Raw genomic sequence first — 22,280 nt, forward strand, 5'->3', positions numbered from 1 at the left:
AACATTTTCTTAAAAACTAATGTGAAGTGGAAACCTTATGTTTAAAGACAGCAAGCCAGAAGTGCACACCTGTGATGCAGTTTACAACAAAACTGGTGAAGGACAGAACCTCAGCCAGCACAGAACAGCTCCCACTGGGACCAATGGAGCCTCATTATTTTGTGCCCACTCATCCTTAGTTTTTAAACCCAAGGCACAAGATTTAACCTTTGGATTGGTTGTCTTTTCTATAAATGATATGTTTCCTTTTATAAGGAATCTTATATATTGACAAAATATGTAACAGGAATTCAAACTCTAGAAAGAGGAGCTACTACTTTTCAGGAAAAGCTTTATATGTTTAGTAAGCATGGTCAGGCAAAAGAAGTGGTCCATTATGCACAGGATGTCAGTGTCATAAAGTTTTTAAAAAGGACTTTTGTCAGTCAAAGGGAGTTGGGGAATTACTTTTTCTACTAAGTTCTAGATCCTTTTGTACGAAAGATTATTTATACACACATTAGTTCATTTCAAAACTGCTAATCTGACTTTTCAGCATTATATAATCTCACAGTTTTTAAAAGTTAAGCACCTATGGTCTGGACTCCTCACGTATAAGAAATCGCTTGTGTAGTCTCTGTCCAACACTCTCCCTGTTTTAAAAAATGACAAAAGTCACCCTGCCACTAAGAATAATAGTTCCCTAATATCACAAATTGCAAGTTGTAGAAGAATGAAACTTGATGTGAACAGAACAGGACCAACGACAAGCGTGGAAATGTCGTGGAGAAATACACAGCCACACACAATTTCAGTTCAGTTTCAGCATTTTCCACACTGCCACTTTATCCCCCTGAAGTTAAACCTCAAAAGTGCAAACTCTGCTCCCAGTCTGAAACCAAAGTTCCACTGCCAAAACAATCTCTTGGCCAGCTTTCAGCAAGGGCAACAAAAGATCTGAAGTTACATCTCATGGCCTCTGTGCCGGAGTGAAGCTTCATCATTTGCATGTGCATTTCACACAGTAGAGCTTAAAAATGCATTCCACAATCCTATTTATTACTTACCATGATGTCAGACCAGAGGAAAATTTGTGTTTCCTTTCATCAGTACAAAAACCAGGATGTTTGTGGTGGACTCTAAACCTAGCTGGTGACATTTTGATGTCTCAAGAAACTGGATTTTATATGCCTGAAAATTAAAGAAGCAAATTATTTAAAACTCTCTGGACTTCACTTTTTGCAAAATCTATTTAACACACTTTTCATTACATTGGCATATTTTGAAAAATGTTCCATAGCTGATGGAGAAGGAGATGACTTTGTGAGGCCATTGGACACAGAGAAAGCTGAGCTTCGTGAAAGGAATAAGATGACTGTGTGAAAAACGCCAATCACTTGTTTTTAAAATCTTAAAAGTTTAATGATAATAAAATTGTTTTAAAAATAGCAATATAATTAGAGTAATAATAATTTGGACAATTTGGATTAGGACAATATGAGACAATAAAAACAGAGAGTTATGGACAGTCCAGGTACCTTTTTCGCAACATAAACCCAAAGAAGGACCCACGTTAACAGAGGATTAACCCTTAAAAACAACAGCCTGCTGCATATTCATACACCTCATACATGATGCATAAATTCCCTTCAAGCACAGGATTCTGTCTGGTCAGTGTCAGCTTCTTCCTCTGAATCCTGATGGCATCTTCATGGCCGAGCAGGCGGGAAGAAGTTTGTTTCTTCTGATAAGGGAGCAATAAATTATTTTTCTCTGAAAGATTTAGGTTCCCTGTGGCTGCTGTCTCAGTGCGAGTACCTCATTCCTTTCTGAGAAAAATATCTCACATACATGGTTTCTATTTTAACATTATGTTATAACCTAAACTATATTTAACACACTACTTAAAAAAATTAATACAGCATAACTTTCTAACATAACACATATAATATTCATTTTAGTATTTGTGAAAAGCCAATCATAAAATCCACATTTTTCACAATTGTGAATTTGCAAACACGCCGTGTGAAACTCCTTGTAGACAGGACTCACACACCAGGAAGTGATGGAAGAGACTATCAACTCTAGAAAATGGTACTAATTGGCACAGACTGCTGCTCAGCCAAGGCCGTGGTAAATTCCTGAACTTAAAGAACAAAGACTTAACAGAATTATGAACATAGTTTTGTTACATAAAAGAACAAAAGAAAGGGGGGTACATAGTAGAGAGGGACATAGAGTAGGAGATGCATGAAGTGTTTTGTGAGAACCTCGGCCAATGGAGAAAGCAAGAGCGTGATGCGGATGGGAATTAGGGCAAAAATGGGGCTGTGTCCCCCAGCCATGTGAAAGATCTCATGGGAAATGCCCCATGGCCTCTCCCTTTATTCCAACGAAGTTACAGGACTCCTCTGTCTCCTTTTCGGACACAAACCTCTGGCGCTGGGAATTTTCCCACAGGTTCGCAAGCCGACCTTCCCCAGCTGTCAGCACAGCCCTGGCGCCGCAGGGCCCACCCTCAGTAACAGCGGGAAGCCGAAAGTTTGGGAGGTCACCCTCAGGTGAGAATAAAAACACACTCACTGCCGTGTAAGGAGGCGAGGCTGCCGCTGTGGAGGTCACCCTCAGGTGACAATGAAAACACACTCACTGCCGTGTAAGGAGGCGAGGCTGCCGCTGGGCAGCGGCGCTGGGGAAGGCCCGGCCGCGCGGGGCCGGCCCCGAGCCTGCCCCGAGAGCCGGGGACAGCGCTACCAACCGCGGGGACCCCGCTTGTCCTGCGGTAAGTACGGAAGGAAGGAAGCAAGGAAGGAAGGAAGCAAGGAAGGAAGGAAGGACGGACAGACGGACAGGAGGAGGGGAGTAGCCGCCCGGACCCCGCCGGGAGTCGGGAGCGGCTGCGGGCTCGGTGCGGGGGCGCGGAACGGGCACTGCGGGCATTGCGGGTAGGCCTCAAAGCCCCGGCCGCGGCTGCTGGGCTGGCCACGCCACGCACGCAATAAACGCTTATCCACCACCATACAGACATATATTATATATATGTGTGTGTGTGTTTAACACACAACGCTTTTTTCCCTTCTCCCCCCTCCCTCCCCCAACACCTAGCCAAGTGCAGTGAGGGTTAAAGAGGACAGCAGATATGGTTACTTTGTTACTTTTTGTTTATTTCAATCCATCTGGCTTTCACCGCGTAACTTACTCGTTTTTACCCCCGGCTTTAAGAGGGTGCAGCAGCTGCTGTTTGATTTTATAAACAATGCACGGTGTTTGTTTTCTTTAAGCTTTGTAGCAATACAGTCCATGTGAGCTCATTTTCCAGGTGCGATTTGCTACTGAAGTCTGGTTCCACTGTGTGTACCAGTAAACTGCCTTCGTGCCTTTAACTTCAGAAATGCCAATTTTAGGATTTAGCCTATCTGTGACAACCTAATTAGCATTGAGATTATATCAAAGACCTTTGAGAAGTCCAGAGTGGTGTGTGGGGAGCACAGAGGACACAACAGGTGACAATCCTCTCAGAGGGGAATTTGAGCTTGTGCCTTTTAAAATAATTTAATGAAACAAACTGGATTTGATAGCAGGGATGATTTCCGAGGATTTAATTCATGCAGTGTTTCAGTCGCAGGTGAAGCTGTCAAGGCGCAGCTGCCTGCCCTGGCCCAGTAGGTGCCATGGAGACCTGTGTGTGTCCCAGCAGCCAGCCCCACCGCGCTGCTCAGGGTGTGCAGTTACCACTCAAATGCTGGTGTGGATGTCACCCTCTCACCAAGCACTGTGCATTTTTCTGAACAATAATTAGCAGAAATGAAGAAATTTGCCATGCAGGGTCACGAAGTATAATGGGGAACTTCAGAAACATAAGAAATGCCATCCAGCCCAGTGATCTGGCACAGGCAGGTCTTGCTCTGTGTTCTGGAAATCCTGCCTCATGCCATGGGTGCTATATATAATTATTTTGCAATTGAGCGTTCTGCAGTAGTACTGCTAGGGATTTCATTAGCTTTCTGCCTTGTAAAACCAGCTTTATAAGAGCTGATTTTTGTGATTGAAGATGTTTTCTTTACTACTTAAATTTATCTTCCATTTGTGTGTGAGCTCAGTTTCTGAAATTTGCCTTAGGATATGCTAAGTGTGTTTTGCTAGTTGAAAGAAAATTACAGAAGTGTTGATAGACAAAAAATCACTCTGAATATCTTCTCAACAGGAACTCTTGAAGTTTTAGCAAGAGTTTGTTTTGACAGATAAGTTGGTGCTTTCACTAAATCAGCAGTTTGTTTGCTTAAAAATAGGCTCCCGGAGCTGCAGTTCGGCGTGAATCCTCTTTTTCTGTAATTCAGTATATTGTGGATTGTGGATGACTGACTCGTACATGCAAACAGAAGGAGGACTTAGAATAGTTTAGACAATTCTTCTGTAGAAGAAGAAAAATGTGATATTATTATTAATATTAGTGTGATATGGGCACAAAGAATAGGAAGGGAGTTGAGTGTCAGATGTTGAGTGATCACTAGGATTATTGGAGCAGTAATTATAAAGATCATACTGCAGGAAATACAAGATACAGGAGATGATCATATTCTCTTGAGTTGTGGAAATGCTGCAAAATGTTCAGGGAGGGGTGTTGTGTGAGGCCAGTGAGACCCTGCACTACCCAGCAAACACTGGATATGAGGTGTTGGTCAGTCTGGTCCTTTTTTACTTATTTTCTGCATGGTTCTGGCTTAGTGGAGTATCACTGGCCTTGTCACCAGATGAAACTGGTGCAGAGCTGTCTAAGTATTGCAAAATGTTTTATGAATAGTTAGAATATAATTAATGCCTTTTGTATAAAATGGGATTATTTCATTATTTTCCCTGATACAGAAAAGTAACATGAAGGACGTTATGCAGTGGTTGTCTTTACATGTTTGCTGTCTAAGGACAGCAGAAAATCTGAAATAACCTCAGAATATTTAGTAAATGCACAAATAGGGATGTTAAAAATATGGTAGTTTACTGTTGATGTGCAGGAATAGTGGTTTCTGAATTCCATGTTGCTGAGCAGTTGTATTCCTTGTTGCTGTTCAGGCAATGGGCAGCCTGTAAGCATGATTATTTTGCAGGATGATTAAGAATGTTAGTAACATATAGTATTCTTAAGAATACTCAGAAAAACATATAGGATATTATCGTGGGAGTATCTCTGTGGGTTCTTTAGTGGCTGGACTCTGGGACCCGACACTCTTGTACCCCACTGTAGTACAATTAATTCTAGTTACAAACTTGCAGCAACTCACAGGCTAAAAAATGTGTTGTTCACTTGAATTCACAAGCGCTGTTTTGTGTGTGTTGAGAATATAATCTTTGTAACCTTGTGCTAAGACATAATTCTGCTCAAATTTTTCAGAGTACAAAATTGTTGAAGGCAATGCTGTGTTCATTATTAACTGAAGGTTCAATATTTGCATGTATTTCAGACTGCATGAGTCCTGTGTTCAATTTATTATTTATATTTGTTGTGCTTTGTCAGTGTGTGCTTTTTGTGGTGAATCTTCTTCTTCAGACCCTTTAGACTGCCAATTCTCTGTAGCGGTGGAGCAGAAAGAGTTGAGATTGGAAACTGAAAACAGAGAAGTAGTTTCATTCAGAAGAAAAAACTCCAAGTAAATGGAGCCATAAGTCATGTTTAGGTTGATTTTAGAGATGTAACTGATGGAGAAGTTTTGTTGGTTCTTCTGTGGAAGGGAATGCAGCCTGAAATAAAGGAATGGTGAGAGTGAAGTGTACTGTGATTTGAAGGATTATAATCTCAGGAGAGGAGGAGACACTTCTGCTGAGTCTGCTTTCTCTGGTTGCCACCAAGGCACTTGGAATTTGGGTCACAGGCAGTTTTCAGTGAGGTGACTTGTTCACAGAGAACTTTTTTTTTTGCTGGGAAAACTGCTGCCTGGACAGAGAGGAACAAGAAATAGTGAGTATCCCCAAAGTGAGCAGGTCTGTCTCAGGCAAACCCCCCCTGTGCATTGTCAAAGGCAGCATTTGCTGTGTTTTGAGCCATCTTCTGTGTTACACATGAAAAAGCCCAGATGATTTTTATAGGCTTAGATGAGTTGCTGCTCTGGTGAATACTGCAGTGAGGGGAGCAGATCTTGGGATTTTTCTGAAGCTGCAATGGGACTTGTATTCTCTGACTAAAAGTCTGGTGTGGGGATTGGAAGGAGTAGCTTCAAGGTTCTGATATGGTGAATTTGATAGAAATTATGTATCCTGTCATGGCTTTCAGTGAAAGTCAAATGAATGGGGTCGACCTGAATCACTGGAATTTAATAATAATAATAAGACTCACCATGTGGCCTTGAAAAGCTGTTTTGGAGGGTTACAGCATCATATTGGGCTGTGTATAATATATATGCCCTCCTTGTAAAATCCTTCGTGGCTGGAGTGAGTAACTTCTTGATGAGTAAATAAAATAGTGCCCCAGATTATACATTTTCCATTTTTCCTCACCCAGGTGCATATATTCATTATTAAAGGGAAGGTGGGGATATACAGGTAAATATTTGTCACTGTTATGGAGGATTGCTTTTGGTCACAGCAAATGCTGGGAACTTACTGACTGGAGTAACTTCTCTATGGCAGCAGAGAATTATTAACAGCATGAGGAACTCTCATATCCCATCATATTTTTAGGGATATTTGTGTACTGTGGCTTGCTATGATTTGGGTCAGCTAGTAAATGTAGCTTTATTTCCTGACTTTCAAAATCTGTCTCACAGCTCTAATACTCTTAGTGTCACTTGGTGTAACTCAACTGGTCCCATTGCATCTGCATGAATTTATATGAGGGGATGATTTGGCCCAGTAAAAGAATGGAATCAGGCAGCTTTGAATTTGTTCAAATATAAATTTCATCTAAATTAATCTAGATTCACCCTCACAGGAGGAGATAATGCTTTAATCCTGTGCTAGGATTTGGTTTATTTCTGCTTTTTGTAGGAATGTTCCCTCAAGGGGGAGTGACTCATAGCATGCACGTATCAGTGTCTTGTTCTCCAGTTTACTAATTTAACAGCTCATGAATCAGACTGTGCTGCTCAGCACTCCATTCTGCTGCTGGTAATTAATCAGATACGGCTCTAATTACTGACTTTCAGCAGAACTTAACTGTTGTCATCTGTAACATCATCTTTATTGACATATTGTAGGAGTATAGGTACCAGGGAAAGAACTTGCAGGAACTATCTAATGAAAGTCATGATGCTTTGTCCATCATTAAACCTTTTTTATACAGCTTGAGTGTGGCCTCCCCATCTGGAGGTGACTGCCCTTTTCTGCATTGCCACACGATGTCCCTGTTGGAAGCTTCCCAAGCTGCAGACTGGCATTTCTGGGAATGCACTGCTTGCCTAGGGCTGCTGGAACGTGGGGCTGGAGCAGGGTGCACAGACTCTGTGTTTAAACTTTCCCCAGTGTTTGATTTCTCAAGGGAGCTTAGCTGAAAAATCAGTTAACTCTCTTTTTTTCTGTAACTTTGAGTGGTGTTCTAATTATTTGAAACCCCTCAGGTAATTAATACGAGCTGAGATATAGCAACTGAATCAAAAAGTTTTGTTTCAAAAAGTTTTGTTTCAAGTTGTCCTAGACCTGTTGAATAGGTGTAGGGTGTGCCATACTTGAAATTTTTATATATATATATATATATATATATACACACACACACACATATATAAATGAGGTGTTTGTGAGTTTATAGATGCATAATACCTTGTGAGATACTTTTTCATTATGTGTTTATTTACTATTAGTACAATCTTGGTTTGTCGTGGGGGTTTTTTTCTGTTTTCTTTTTTGCTTTTGTTTTGTTTGGTTTTTTGGTAGTGGTGGTGGTTTGATTTTTGAATTTCCATTGTCAGTATGTCAAGTTATTAAAAATCACAGGTTGAAGTCTTTCCATGGAGTTTCCAGGGTATAAATGAGTAAGAGCTGCAACAGAACTGTCCAACACCTTTGTTTCAGGTGAGGAGTAGTCTGTAGAATTAAAAGGAAAGCAAAAGAAATGATTCAGTTTAGATGGCAAATAAAGGAACAACTGTGGAAATACAAACTGCACTTGATCAGAACTGGAGGGAGCACAGGAGAGCTGTGAGCCAGCAATGAGAGCTACATCCAGATGCTGATGTTTTGCTCAGTTTCAGGGTAGAAACACCTTCCCCAACCCCATGGAGATACATTTAGAGAATTGCTGATACTGAACAAAAGAACAGTTTTGGTTTTTTCTGACTAAAGAAGCTATACATTTTGCATACAGTTTTCATGTGTAAGTTTTTGTGTCTGCACAGGGACAGTAAACCAGAGGAGAGAGCAGGGTGCAGTGAAAGGAGCTTCCTCCAGCTGCTCCCATCACAGACCATAAAACTGTTGCTGTCTTTCAGTGGCTCTACACCCAGCAAGTGTTTTCTCCCCAGTATGTCTCCCCTAGTATGATGGAAGGTATGAGAAATGAGGAAAGTAGAATAAAAACATTATAAAACAAATTTTGTATTCAGTACTAGATACTGGAGGTACAGGTAGCAATGCTTCAAAGGATTTTCTCAGTAAAAGGGTTCAAAAGTCAAAGGTTCAAAAAGTCACAAATGACAATATTAAGCAACCTTGTTGCTTGGTGCACTGAGTGTTGTTCTGTGATACAGTCCCAGTCTTCAGGTTGTAAATCCTCCATAAATTAACTGATCAGGTTGGCAGCTATAAAACATGGACTTGACATGGATTTAACCATTATTATTAAATTTTTCTAAGTCAGAGAAAGGGGGGAGGGAAAAAGGGACTGTAAGAACTGGGAACTATAAGAGGTGGACTCTGAGCTACAGCTGCAGTGCAGAAGGAGAATGAGATTTGGCTGATCAGACCACACAATCTGTGCTGGGTTTGGTCTGTTATCCCAAAACTGGGTTCTGAAGTTTGGGATGAAGGTGTCTCCTGCAGGAAGCCTGTTCTGTTAGATGGGGGAACTGGAGGCCAGGAAAGGGAGGAGAGTGGTGTTTGTATGATAACACAGGTGTGAGCAATGTAGAGATTTCAAATTCTAGGAAAAGACTTTGGATTTGCAGACATGGATGTGGGACACAGTTGTTTTTATCATGCCAGTTGTATTCTGGATTAGTTTTAAAAATAGTTATAAATAGCTCCAAGCACAGTGGATTTAAACTGATTTTTGCTACATTTTTAGTAGATGACTGACAGCTTAACCAAATTATGTCAGGGTTGTTTGTAAACACCCCTGCAAGGCTCCTCATAGCATGTCTCCCTATGCATTCCCCTGTTCACAGCTTTTTAATGCCCTGGGGATTTCCTGACACAGCTGTGCTTCCACTTCCCTGCTGCTCCCTGTTGTTGGTGCACTCTCCATTGCTCTGCAGCCCAGCAGAGAAGCCACACATGCCAATGCTGATCATCTGGCTGGAAGTGTTTGCCAGTTGGCTGATCCCCAGTGCTGCCTGTCCAGCTCCCAGGAAGTCACACCTTAGGATTGGGTGCTGCACGTGAGGTTTTGTCACGTGTTGCAAAGGTTCATTGAAAGAAGTTATTTTTAAAAAGAATTTGCTTTTCTAGCAGGCCTCTGGGTTCTGACGTTATCAACTGCCACGAAAACAGAACAAAACATTTCTGTCTAATAAAAGCAAGTTAAAAATTGAAGCAAAAAGTATTGTCAGGTTTTAGTAGTAGGAATGTAAATTCCTAGAATATGTTGTAGCCATGTCTGTGTGTGGGGAAGCAGAATGTGTTGGTGTTCTCCGAATTAATGTCCAGGAACAGCTGTGCCGAATGCTGGGCCAGGACTGATCTCTGGAGACTGCGCTGGTGCTCCAGGAACACCCAGTTTTGGAAACAGCTCCTTTTAGTTCAGGAACCAAGGGCAGACTCCTCTTTCTCAAGTTTGTCTTTTGTTTTAATTTTTTTTCTTCAGGGAGGAGCTGTAAAGTTTTGCTGTCAGAATGAGGAGCAGGATCCCTGTCATCCTCCTGGCCTGTGGCTCCTTTAACCCCACCACCAACATGCACATGCGTTTGTTTGAGCTGGCCAGAGACCACCTGCACCAGACAGGTCAGTGAGGCCTGGGAAAAGCAAGAAAGAGTTTTAATACTCACTTAGATCAGCTCTTACTTTATAGCTGTGTTCATTTTAATATTCTGTATTGATATTAATGTAAAGCTTTCATGGGATTTTCAATATAGAAAGTCTGGTGTTACCTCAGTGTATAAGCAAGTAAATGAGTGCTCATGCAAAGAGAGTAAAAGTTTTATCAGCAGTTTGAGGATCCTGCTCATGGCACTGGCTGAACCTTGTGAAATAATATGGTTAATAATTTTGAAACTTAGAGAAATCTTTTATGTTCCAGTTCCATGCTTTTCTGATACAATGTGTTTCAATACGAAGAAGAGTTCCAGATTGCAGTTTTGACAGCCAGAGGAAATTGGAGAAAAGATGAAACGTTAATTATTCATTATCTGTCTTCACTAAGAGGCACTTTATCTATCCTAAAAAAAGATCAGAAAAGCAAGATGCCACAGGCTAAAATGTTTTGGCAACAAAAGAGCAAGGTGGTAACATCAGGAATTTAGAAAGAATCAGAAATGCTACTGGAAAGCCTTGAACTCTAAGCTTGAGCAGCTCCTTAGTTGCTCAGGGATTTTTATTTTTTTTTTCCCCATCTGCAGCTAATATATGCAGTTATGTTTCTGGAAGTGGTTGGGAGGGAATCATTATTTATTGGAATCTGACAGAGAAGATCCTAGGGAGGTGGTTCAGTAGGAACCTAAACAGCAAATAATAGTAAAAGGAATTTGGCTGTCAAATTTATCAGGGGGAGAGAACCTGGGAACCCACTGATACCAGTGTGCAGTAAAAGCAGCAGCTGCATACTCAGAATATCCTGTGAGGAAACTTTGACTGTCATGAGGAGGAATTACACAGCTGGCTCTGAGAGCAGCCTCTACAAGTCTCTGTTTTCCTAGAACTAACATTATTTTGTTGCTCCTGCAGGACTAGAAATAAAGGGTTAAAAAGAGATTTTAATTTACTTTTTTCACTGTAGTTTTATAACTGAATTCTGCTGCCCAGATATGCAAAGAGTAGTATGAGACCATCTGGTAATTCTGTTTAAGTCATAAATTGTAGTCCAGTAACATTTCTCTTTGCCTTTAAAGAAAGACTGAACTGGGAAATTAATTATTATTCTATCTGAATCAATTTAATGTCTGGGCTGCCCCAGGGTCAGTTTAGAAAGACTCCACCCCTTACTCAGGGTAGCTTGCTTAAAATCTAGTAATAATCATATTAAAAATGAAATTTTGAAAGGTTGAAATGGAAATTGTGCATTATATTACACCTGATGTCAATGCCTAGTTCTGGGTAGGGTGTGACTTGCCTTTTGGCTTCTTATTTTAATTTGTGAAGCCTTACAAGTACAAGGCCTTTCTGCATTGGATAATCCTTCTTTGGTGTCTGGGTTGCCTACAGCAGCAGTTGTCTTTGCACTTCCTGAAAGCTTCACCCAGCGTGGCAGCAAGGTCAGAGCCCTCAGTTTGCCTGCAGAAGCTTTACCCATCCTGAGCAGAGGAACTCCAGGAGCAGCTGGATGTGTTTGTACTGTGTGTGGGGGTGTATGGTTTGTATGTTTGGGCACTCAAGCCCCACCTGTGGCCCCTCCTCGACATGGAGCGCAGTTTCTCAAGCCGAAGGGGCTGGCAGCATGCTATAAAAATGACTGATTCTGGATGCCTCTTTTATAGCAGAACCATTCTTACCCAGCAGATTTGTTGGTCATTCTCTCATGGTTTCAGCCTTGTTTCCACTTCTGGGGTTTGCAAGGAAGGAGAGGAGAAATTGGAGCTTATTTGCTGAGAAGAAGCAGCAGCTGGAGCCTGGGAGCTGATGGGGGAGCTGGAGAAGAGGGGTTGTCTGACTTGAGGCAGCAGTGATTCCCTTTCAGAGGGAACAGTGCACTTTGGAGCTGACATCCACGCTGGGTGCCTGAAATGAGTGAGGAATTAATTAATTCGTGTGAGGGACGTGTTTCCTAGGCTTGGGAATGGCTTCATCCTCCAGCTGCTTCAGTAGTGCTTCTCCATCACAAATCAGGCTGAAATGATGAGGTGGGCCATGGCTTGGCTGGAGTTCAGTCACCAACCCTGGAAGTGTTCAAAGGACATGTGGATGTGGCACTTGGGGACATGTTCTAGTGCTGGGTGACTGGTTGGACCCAGTGATCTTAGAGGGCCTTTCCAGCCTCAGTAGTTCCAGGACTGTGTGACTTCAGAGGCAGGTTTCACTGCCATGAATGATGTGACTATCCCTGATGTGCATCCTGACTGACATCTCCAGTAATTCTGTCTGCCAGCTTATTGTATATCACGTCAGTTTCTAATGCTGCCTAATCTTATTTTTCATACATCCCTATTTTAAGTAAGCCATTTTATTGGGTTTCTTTAAGTGCAGTTTCATTGCCACATGTCAAGTAATTCATCCTTTTTCTGTTAATATCAGCCAATAAATCTTGTCATGCTGCCTTTTAAATACAACACACATAGCTGTGTGTGCCTGAATGACTCAAATCATTCTCTTTATCTGGATTTTCTGTCTACTCATTTGAATCTGGCACTTCACACATCCTCAGACAAAGCTAAACTTTTCCAATATTCAGTCCCTTGTTTTAAATTAGTTTTTTGAAACTTGCAGTGACTGTGGCAGATGCCTTTAGAATCTATGAATACCTAATATCAAGCACTTTTACTTCTCTGTGACTGTATTCCTCGTTTGGCCATAAAGACCAAAGAGATAGTACTAGCATCAATCTGTCTGAGATATTTTTACATAATCTTGTTTCCCAAGTGTTGCCAGTGGAGGCTACTTACATCCCCAAGCTTCCAGGTGAGACCAAAAGTGATGCAGGTCAAAGGAGGAGGGTGTGAAAGACAAGATGTTTTCTCTGTGGCAAGACAAATGCCAGGGGAAGGTGAAGGATAATTAGTTATTATCTTACAAAAACTGGGGAAAATGGGACACCATTACTGGGATGCTGTCGCAGTCTGGCTCTCTGCAACCCCAAGTCCGGTCCAGCCAGGGGGAACGTGGCAAAAAACAGAGGGACAGGAACAATGGACTTGCCCAAAAATAAAGAACTTTAATAGCAATATAACAAACACAGAAACCTCATCTGAGGGGCAAGATCCAAAGACGGGGGGATGTGGAGACCATAACAAGATACAGGGATATTCTGAGGGTGAGGGTCCAGTCACCAACATGAGCTCAGAACATGACCTTGAACGTGACGGGTTCTGAACTGACTACAAGAGCCAGAAACATGACCCAATCTAGAATAGTTCCATTCATGTCCCATTAACATCCTGACTCCCATGAGCCATGACCTGACCAGGTATCTCCCTTTCAGTGTCCCACTTCCCATGGTCTCAGGTTGATGCCTCCTGTATATCCTTCCAAGGCTAAACCACTGCTCATCCCAGCTGGCTGCATTCCTACAGCTTCTGTCGAATGCATTCCTGTTCACTTGGTAGGGTAACACCAGGAAGCTGCAGAGCTTCTCTTGGGGATTTTCCCTTGACACTGAGAGGAAAATGAGTAGTGAGCAAGAGTTCAGTGTATGAAAGTGTTTAATTTATTTGCTTTTCTGTAGTGGTTATTTACTTTTGTTATTGACTTCTGGCATAATTTCTCCCAGTGAATTACAGACTTACTACCAGAAGAAATTAATCTTTAGAAGTGCCACCAAAATACATAAACAATTTTGTATGAATTGACATTTGATAAATTTGCTTTAGTATTAATAAGCTAATTAAGCATTACAATTTGTTAGTGTTTGTGACAATTTACAGTGATGCCTTGATAACAGAAAACTAAATACCTATTTTCCTTAATAATCTCCTTTAACATGTTTGAGGGAGAGTCTCTGTTTCATTCCTTTTGTTATATTTAGTTTTCTGAGCACTAGCCAGTTCTCCTAAACAGTTCTTAGATAATGTAAGCTCATAGGAACAGAAACTTTTTTGCTGCTTTTGGTAGGTATATTTTGAAAAACAAGCCACTTGAGGGCCTGGAGGACTTTTACACATATTTAGGGCAAGCAATAATAACAAACTACATGATGAAAACAAATAGAATTCCAGAGAAATAGAATTTGAAGATAATTCTGGGCTAAGGAAGGTATGAAACAACCTGTAATAATTTATGGGAGAGAGAAGAGAATTGCAATGGACATTAATAAAAGCCCGAGGTGACAGAATTTAATTATTTCATCTTCACACACCTGCCAAAACTGAGGGGTATATTTGAACAAGTGAACTTCTAAATTACTGAATTGGAAAGAAGTTATTTAGAGCCAGTAATAAAATTATTTCCTATATTTTGACAACTAAAGCTTGTGTTTCTATGTGGAAGGCTGTCATGCATCCTGTTTGCACAGTGCTGGTTACTCCATCGAGAATCTTCTCAAGCCATTCCTGTGTTTGACTCTCTGAAGTGTTACCAGCCTTGCTTTTTCTCTACCAGTTGGTTTCATTTCTGCTTGGGAACAAGGTGATACGGCACCAGAAGCTCTTATCTCATCTCATTTATGCAGCTCTAGGGCAGATTAGAGACTGAAATCTTTCCATCTCAAAGGATGTGGCAGACCCATATGCTTGGTTAGCATGAGCTCACAGAAGTATGATTTTTTTCATTTAATATCTTCATTTAAGTTATAAGGGAAGAACTTATATCCGTAGAAACGTGAAGAAACTGAAACATGGCAAATAAAATCATCATGTACGAAAAGCCTTTTAATAAGGTTAACGTAGTAGTGAATTCAAACTGCACTTTGGAAAAAAGTTTCCTTCCCTTTAAATGAGAAATGAATTTAAACTGTAATTTCTTTCCCTTTAAATGACAACTTGTTATAGCACTGTATAATACCAGAGTATGAGAGAATAATTGTTGTTCATAAATCAAGTGGAATTATTTCCAATTTCAAATCAAGAGATGGACTTAATTATATACACATCTCTGCATGATTCTGGAAAATTTTATCTTGCTCATTTTGCCTGTAATGAGAATATATTAAAACAGAGGATGGTTTGAACTGGCATCTTAAGAGGGTGTAAATCTCATTACTGCTGGTGTAAGTCCGATTCAGTGAAGTTCTTTTGAAAATTTTATTACATCAAAATAAATGTGACATTGCTAGAGTGACATTTTCGTGTTGGAATATTAAATTGTCATGTACCAGTATCAGAAATGTCAGGGGTGCTGTTTTCCTTACAAAGCAATAAAGGTAGCATGCTGCATTGAAGTGTCTCTGTTAAAATAATGAATTAGAAAAAAGGAAGAGGATTTTTTTCCCTCTTCAGTATCATATTTATCATAGTTATTTAAAATGCATGTGCTACATAAGAAATAATTTTGTTCCTTTCTGTTCAGTTGAAACACTCTTCCTCTCCTCTCAATTTCTCAAGGCTTGCAGCTTGTGGTGGTGCTTTATTTTTGTTTCCTGGTTAGGGGCCAGAACTGCAAAATCTGACCAGTCTGTTGTGTTAATGGTTATGTTGTGTTACAGGGGTAGAAAACCAGGGTCATATTGTCAATTGTATTTAACATGGTCAGCCAGATAGAAAGGCATTTAGTGGCTGCTGAGTTGATGTGTGGAGCACAGTGCTCCAAGTCTTGTTTTAGACTCCATTAGCCCCATCTTTGTGCTTGAATCTTCTGATCTGTCTGAATCACATCTATCACAGCTGCAGTAATATGCTGTAATTCTTGCTTCAACAGAAAGAAAGACACAATGTTGCTGATAAATAGCAATGATCAGGTATCTAAGAACAAAGAAGTGGTCACTTAAGTCATTCTTTGCTCTGGCTACTAACTGGACTATGAAAATTAATTCTGTCGAACAGTTTTGATAGTGTGTAACATCAATTATGACAATGCCTACATGGTTTAAAATGGTCTGTTTACTCAGCTTTCCTTTTTGGATCATTTATTAGGACAAACATGATAGTAATTGTGAGCAGTTCACAGAGGAACAAAACATTTGCATTTTAATTTTGTAATTGCTGGGAATGGATTAATAACAAAACCCAAATCAAATTGTTCATAGCATCTCAAACCTTTGACCTTAACCATGACATTCCACTTTGAAGAGGTTGGAGTAGGTGAGCTCCCAAGGCCATATCCACCCTAGATTTTCAAGATTCTGTGAAGAGGACTTAATTTTCTTTTTTTTTCTTTTTTTTTTTTTTTTCCAAAGGAAGATATCAGGTGATTGAAGGCATAATGTCTCCTGTCAGTGACAGCTATGGGAAGAAAGGCTTGGTGTCAGCAAGGCACCGGGTGGCGATGGCCAGACTGGCCCTGGAGACGTCTGACTGGATCCGGGTGGATCCCTGGGAGAGCCAGCAGGACACTTGGACAGAGACAGTGAAAGTATTAAGGTGATTACATTATCTTCTTCCTGTCTTTATGAAATTACTGACTGTCAAAAATCTGCCACATCAACGCACAGAACTTGCTCCTCTAAAACACCCAGGCAAGTCAGGACTCCCCACCAGGAATCTTTCATTTGCTTCCCCCAGACCTGTACAATACTGCTCTTTGGAAAAGGTGCTACAGAAGGTAACAGATGCCATTAAACTGGAAGCCTTCATGGAAGTCTACAGCAAATGTGCTGTAAGAGCTATCACTGATTCTTCATTTTTATACCCATTTTCTAGGTGACTTTCTAAGCGGAAGCAGGTGTTCAAGGGTCTAAATTGTGCTCTCCAACAGCTGCCCCAAAAACTCTTGCAGCTCTTTGTGAAAACAGTTAAAAGCCAGACCTGTTACTTTACAAAAACATCCATTAGAATTCATTGGAAACTTACAAGACAAAGTAGAGCCTTTTAGATCTGCTTTTATTTGCTTCCTTGAAGGAACACAGACATCCAGTTGCTCCTTTTGCCCCTTCCCTCCAGGCAGCAGAGCAGGATCAGGGTGGGAGGTTTTCTATCTTTGCAGAAAACTCTATTCTTTCTCTAATCATAACTGTATCTCCCAGTTTGAGAAGTCACCAAGTACTGTCCTACAGTACGGCCTGGTTATTGGGCTTTTGTCCTAAACTTCAGTTCAGTCAGACCATTTTCCTCCAGAGAAGCAGCCTCAGATCTTGCAGATCAGGTGATCCTACTTTGGTCTAGTACAGCTCCAACTGAAGTGAGTACTGCTTGCAAGACGGGGTTTGTAAATTATAAATCCACTTCAGAGTTCTTCAGGATAAGAAATCAGTAAGCAAAACCTGTATGAATAATTTTCTGCTCAGGCAATGTGGTATGAACAGCCTAACTTCCCATCTGCCTAGAAAGCGAACCTCTAGTTATATTAAGAAATCCACAAAGCGTTAAAATGGCTGCTTGTTAAGGAGAGAAATGAGCTTAAATCTTGTTTTGTCCACAAATGCCGATGTGTATTAATGAGCTGAACCAGTGCCATAATCCAGTGCTGAAACTTGTCCCTTGAATGGGGAAGCAGCATTTTGATGAAATGCAGGTGTTTGTGCTTTACACTGTATTTTGAGTATCACAGGTGAAAAAAAAGATTAAAAAAGAGCAGATCCTTACTAAGTATAAACAGGCAATAGTTTATTGTAGAGTTGTTGTTCTTCACATGCATTCAGAGTTAATCTGTAGGTTTTTCACTCCTCAAAAAACCAAGGACTAATTACTGCCTTCACAATAAGCTCCTTCAGGTAGGAAACTTCAGTACCAACAGAAAGAGATTTTCCCATTGCAAGGCAGAGGAAATCATTATTGTACCTAAGTGTCTCTTCTCATCTCTTCTAGTAGTTTGAGTTGTACACTTACCTGCAGTAGAACATTTAGTCCTGAAACACATGAATGTCCTTTTCTTACAGTTCTTGTTTTAACTGAGTGTGATAAAAATGTCACATCTCATCAAAACCTGTGGATTTTGCAGAGGATCCCAAGTAGTTGTGACACAAAAGAATTTAAAGCAGCAAAGCTCAAATCCCACTTATGGCAGTGCTATTAAATGAGTATGGAAATCTTGGAGACTATCCCAAGGCTTTTCTTAGAGACGAGAAGGGAACATAAAGGAGCTGTTTTCCACTTAGCTGCTGTTGATGAGCATTCCTAGACAAGGAAGCAGTATTGTCAGTAGGCAAAGGACCACGTTCATTGCTCCTATGGATTTGATTGGCATGGAGCTACACCACACAGTAATTAAAAATTGGCAAAGATCTGCATTACCCAACTTCTGTTGAGTTGTGTTTGTGATTTAGCTCTATAGTTACTCAAAGCTTCATACACAGTTCAGAAAACGCTTGAGAATCTGGCAGATAGGTTTGTCCTTTTTGCTGTGTCTAAGGTAATGCAGCCCCACTTGCTCCAGCCCTTGAGCTGCTGAGCAGACCCGGGGCAGCTCAGATTTTGCAGTGTTTGTAACGTTGGTCCTGCAGGGAGCTCTTTGCCAAATGTTCTTGTTTTTGAATCCTGGCCCAAGAATGTCAGAGCACGACACACAGTTGGTGTGCTTGGCTATACATAGCAGCAGCCTGTTTACAGCAAGGCAGGGTTAAAATTAGGTATGTGGGAAGGCACAGACCAAGCTCCTGGTACCCACTCTCTGCTGCCATATGTGCCTCACCTCTTGGCTGTGCAATTTTTCTGGCCTGTGGCTGAGCACCAGAAATCAGTGGAGGCTGCTTTGCAGCCTGCCTGGGTGTAGGTTCTTGACACATGCAGCTTATTCCTATGGCTAAAGTGTTTGCACAATTAGAAGAGTGTACTTTTAAGTCACTAACCTGTGAATTCCTTCCTTACAGCAGACATTCTGAGGCTCAGCTGGGGCTTTGCACATGCACTGGATCCAGACTGTTCCTTGAAACTAAGAACGTTTGTGTTGCTGTAGTTGGATAAGAGCTGATGGTCATTGTGACTCTATACATGCTGCACTGAAATTGGACACAGCCTTGATTCTGTCTGCTTGTCCTGCCTGACCAGGAGCTTGTACTCTTGAAACAGTGTTGCCTTGTGTAAGTGTGAGCAATGCTTAGGCCTGGCTCAGGATGGTGCAAGGCAGGGACTGTTCTAAACAAGCAAGGTTGTGCTGATTTGGGAAGAAAAGGCCACTCCCATGAGGTAGAAATACCATTATTGCAGGGGGGCCCAGGGATGAGGAGTGATAAAGGATAAAGTAGCAGAAACCTGGAAAAACATGCAAAGGGATCCTTAACTGCCTTCCTGAATCTGGACTCAGTAAAATTAGAAGGACAGCAGATGTCAAAAATCTTATGAGAATTTTTAGTTTCTTGGAATTGTGATTCTTCTAATTAAAATAAACAGGAAAACATCAAGGTAAAAAACTCACTGAACATATTTTTATGGAGAAGAGGAGGAGAGGGAACAAGGATGTCTCCTCCTCAAAACAGAGCACATGCTACAAAAACACTATCATGAGGGTTGTATTTAGTCAAGAAATTACAGCTAGTGATTGAAGTGAGATTTAGTCCTGTTTCAGGCAAAAAAAAACTCCTCTATGTTTTAAATGTAGTAGCTACCAAAATTGCCATAATGGTAGAATTTCAAAAAGAATTTACAAACCAGGATGCTATTAAGGAGGATGCATGTGAATTCCACAAAATGTAACTACATTGATGCTAATCTCATGGCAGCACGAATGTGCCAAATTCCTAAAAAATGGTATTCCAATCAAAAGGGCATAAAATCAGATCCTGTTCTGGAAGGGGAAAGTGCCAGGTAATCACTTTGTTGCATCTCTGAGAATTACCTCACACAGGAGCCTTTATTTTAAGTGCAGGCACCATTATAATGAAGCACTCAGAACGTTCCAGTCCAAGGAGTTCACAAGAAACAAACATGCCACGGAAAGCTCCATGGGGGACTCCCTTTCTTGCCAGCAGCCAGGTTGGTTCATGACTGTAAACATAATGCTGTGTTTATCATTAAAAACTCTACAGATTTACCAGATTAGTAGTGAGAAAATTGAACATAGTAGCTGGTGAGTTTTGAGGGTTGGAGCTGTGTGCCAAAACCAAGCCATGCCAAATGGCAACATAACTGCTGGGGCAATTGTTCTGTACTAGCTCCCACACAGATAAGAGACCCTGGAGTTCTATTAACTCTTGATTTTATAAGCAACTCTTTACATCTGTCAGAGATGTACATTGTGGCCCTGCTTGTTTTGTAAAGCACAGATTTCATTAATAAAAAATACGAAAAATACAGGGATTGCTTAGAATTCTACTTCTAGTGTTAGACAATGGTCAAAGGGCATGGATAGCACAGTAGTGATGCTGCCATGTTGATGCTTGCTGGCCAGAAAAGCTCCTCTTGGCAGTAGAGGCACGGCAGGCTCTGGAAACAATGTCAGTTTTCAGTTCCCTATCTAATAATCTTCCCTAGCCCTATGGCTTGCCAGGATGTTGCTGAATTTCTGATACATTGCCTCTTTCTTCTACAGTTGTAGCATCTCTTGGACATGAATAATACATTTCAGTTGTTCCTGGTTGTTAAGGAGTTGTATCTTTACAGTTGGTGGAGGAAAGAAGTCACATTTTTGACACATCATCACTGGAATGTTTCTGAATGTCTCCTTTAAGGTGTTTGTAGAAGACTTGCAGATGTGCTAACCATCAAAAGAGTGTAAAGTGAAGGCAAACCTCCATCTTTCCTCTTTATTTCACGTGAATACAAGGCTGTGAAGCTACCTGGTCAATGTTTGTACAACGCTCAGGTGGAATAATGATGAGTGCTGTGGAAGAAGTTTGAGGAAAGAGTTCTGTGCTGGGGCTTAGGCAGGGAACAGCAAATAAGAAAGAGAGACAATAAATAACAGCAGGGCAGGATGGTGTGGAGTAGCCAGGTTCAACCAAATCTAATCTTTGTGCTAAATTATTTCTCTTTATTTCCTTCTTCCTTTTTATGGATTGCTTGAGTGGAGTAAAAATTCTCCTTTAACTGTGTACAGATAATATTCAATATGCTTTGAATGATGGTGAAGTAGGTGATAAAGTAGTTGTGACCAGACACATAAAAACCTAAACTGAATTTTTCTTGCAACCTTCTGAAAAAAACCTGGAGTAAAGGTAAATGATTTAAAAATAAATTTTATTAAAAAATCGAAAGTGATGAGTTAAAACTGATTTTGAGTATAAACTTCCTAGAAGCCTGAGAAAGGATAAGACATCTGTTATTTCCTTTTGTCTTTCCAGTTCTACCAGAATTAAAGCTGCTGTGTGGGGCTGATTTTCTACAGACATTTAAGACACCTGATCTCTGGAAGGAAGAAGATATCAAAGAAATAGTGGGGAAGTTTGGTTTGGTCTGCATCAGCCGGGCTGGCTCTGATCCATCGCAGCTCATCCAGGAATCAGACCTTTTATCTAAATTACAACACAATATTTTTCTAGTGAGAGAGTGGATCCAGAATGAAGTCAGTGCAACGCAGATCCGTTCTGCCCTGTGCAGAGGGCTGAGTGTGAAATATCTGATCCCAGACTCTGTCATTGCCTACATTGCCCAGCACAATGTCTACACAGCCGAGAGTGAGCGCAGGAACCAGGGGCACCTGCTGCAGCCCCTCAGGCTGAAAACACAGCAATAAACCCTCTGAGGGACTGATTTCTGCACTGTGTGCTGTGTCAGACCACCACCCTTGTCATGGAGATTTCTTGGGAAAGTTGTTTCTTATTAATAATGAAGGGAAAGTCCAAAATTTCTTGAAATCATGTGGTATTTTAAATCCATGAATCTGTGTGTAGTAGTGTTCAAGAAAATTGGGATGATGAGCTGTGTAGCTTAAAATACACAAAGAATAGCTTCTTTGTGAAAATAAAAGCAAGGAGATCTTCACAATAAATATTCTTAGTATTTCAATAATTTCAGTCAATAAATATGATTTAAGGGTCAAATATAGTACTTTCCTAATTTGTAATTCTGCAATCCTTACTGTTCTAAACCAGCAAAATACAATGAACCATAACTTGAGAGAGATATGTTTAAATATATATTACCTCTAAACTTTGACTTTATAAGACCCTGAATAAATTTTTTGATTTTTGGTGATTTGGTCAAAACATGGAAATTAATCTTTCTTCCATGCAAGTACTAAAAAATGCACGTGCTACTGCTGCCACTTCTAAGGCTCCAGGTTCTCAAATGACAGGCAGTCCTCATTCCCACATTTAAAGCGGTGTCTTGGTTTGAAAAGACAGGTGTCTTTCAAACTCCCTCCCTCTGAATTAATATGAATGTGAAATTAAA

The 22,280-nt window shown here is 40.7% G+C and overlaps 1 protein-coding gene across 2 annotated transcripts; it reads left to right on the top strand.

The window, feature by feature from the left end:
- Nucleotides 1-2,598: 2,598 nt before the first annotated feature.
- On the top strand, nt 2,599-21,876 carry NMNAT3 (nicotinamide nucleotide adenylyltransferase 3). Of its 2 annotated transcripts, XM_059854903.1 has the most exons (5): nt 2,636-2,761; nt 9,923-10,059; nt 16,253-16,436; nt 19,816-19,922; nt 21,230-21,876. In XM_059854903.1, exons 2-5 carry the CDS (start codon nt 9,951-9,953, stop codon nt 21,619-21,621), a joined length of 792 nt encoding a protein of 263 aa, XP_059710886.1. In that variant the 5' UTR covers nt 2,636-2,761; nt 9,923-9,950; the 3' UTR covers nt 21,622-21,876. The 2 variants fall into 2 exon arrangements, with proteins under 2 accessions (XP_059710885.1, XP_059710886.1); XM_059854902.1 differs by lacking the exon at nt 9,923-10,059 and having other exon boundaries at nt 2,599-2,761.
- Nucleotides 21,877-22,280: the final 404 nt, after the last annotated feature.

This window comes from Haemorhous mexicanus, chromosome 10 (genome assembly GCF_027477595.1).
Source record: "Haemorhous mexicanus isolate bHaeMex1 chromosome 10, bHaeMex1.pri, whole genome shotgun sequence".
Classification (NCBI taxonomy): Eukaryota; Metazoa; Chordata; class Aves; order Passeriformes; family Fringillidae; genus Haemorhous; species Haemorhous mexicanus.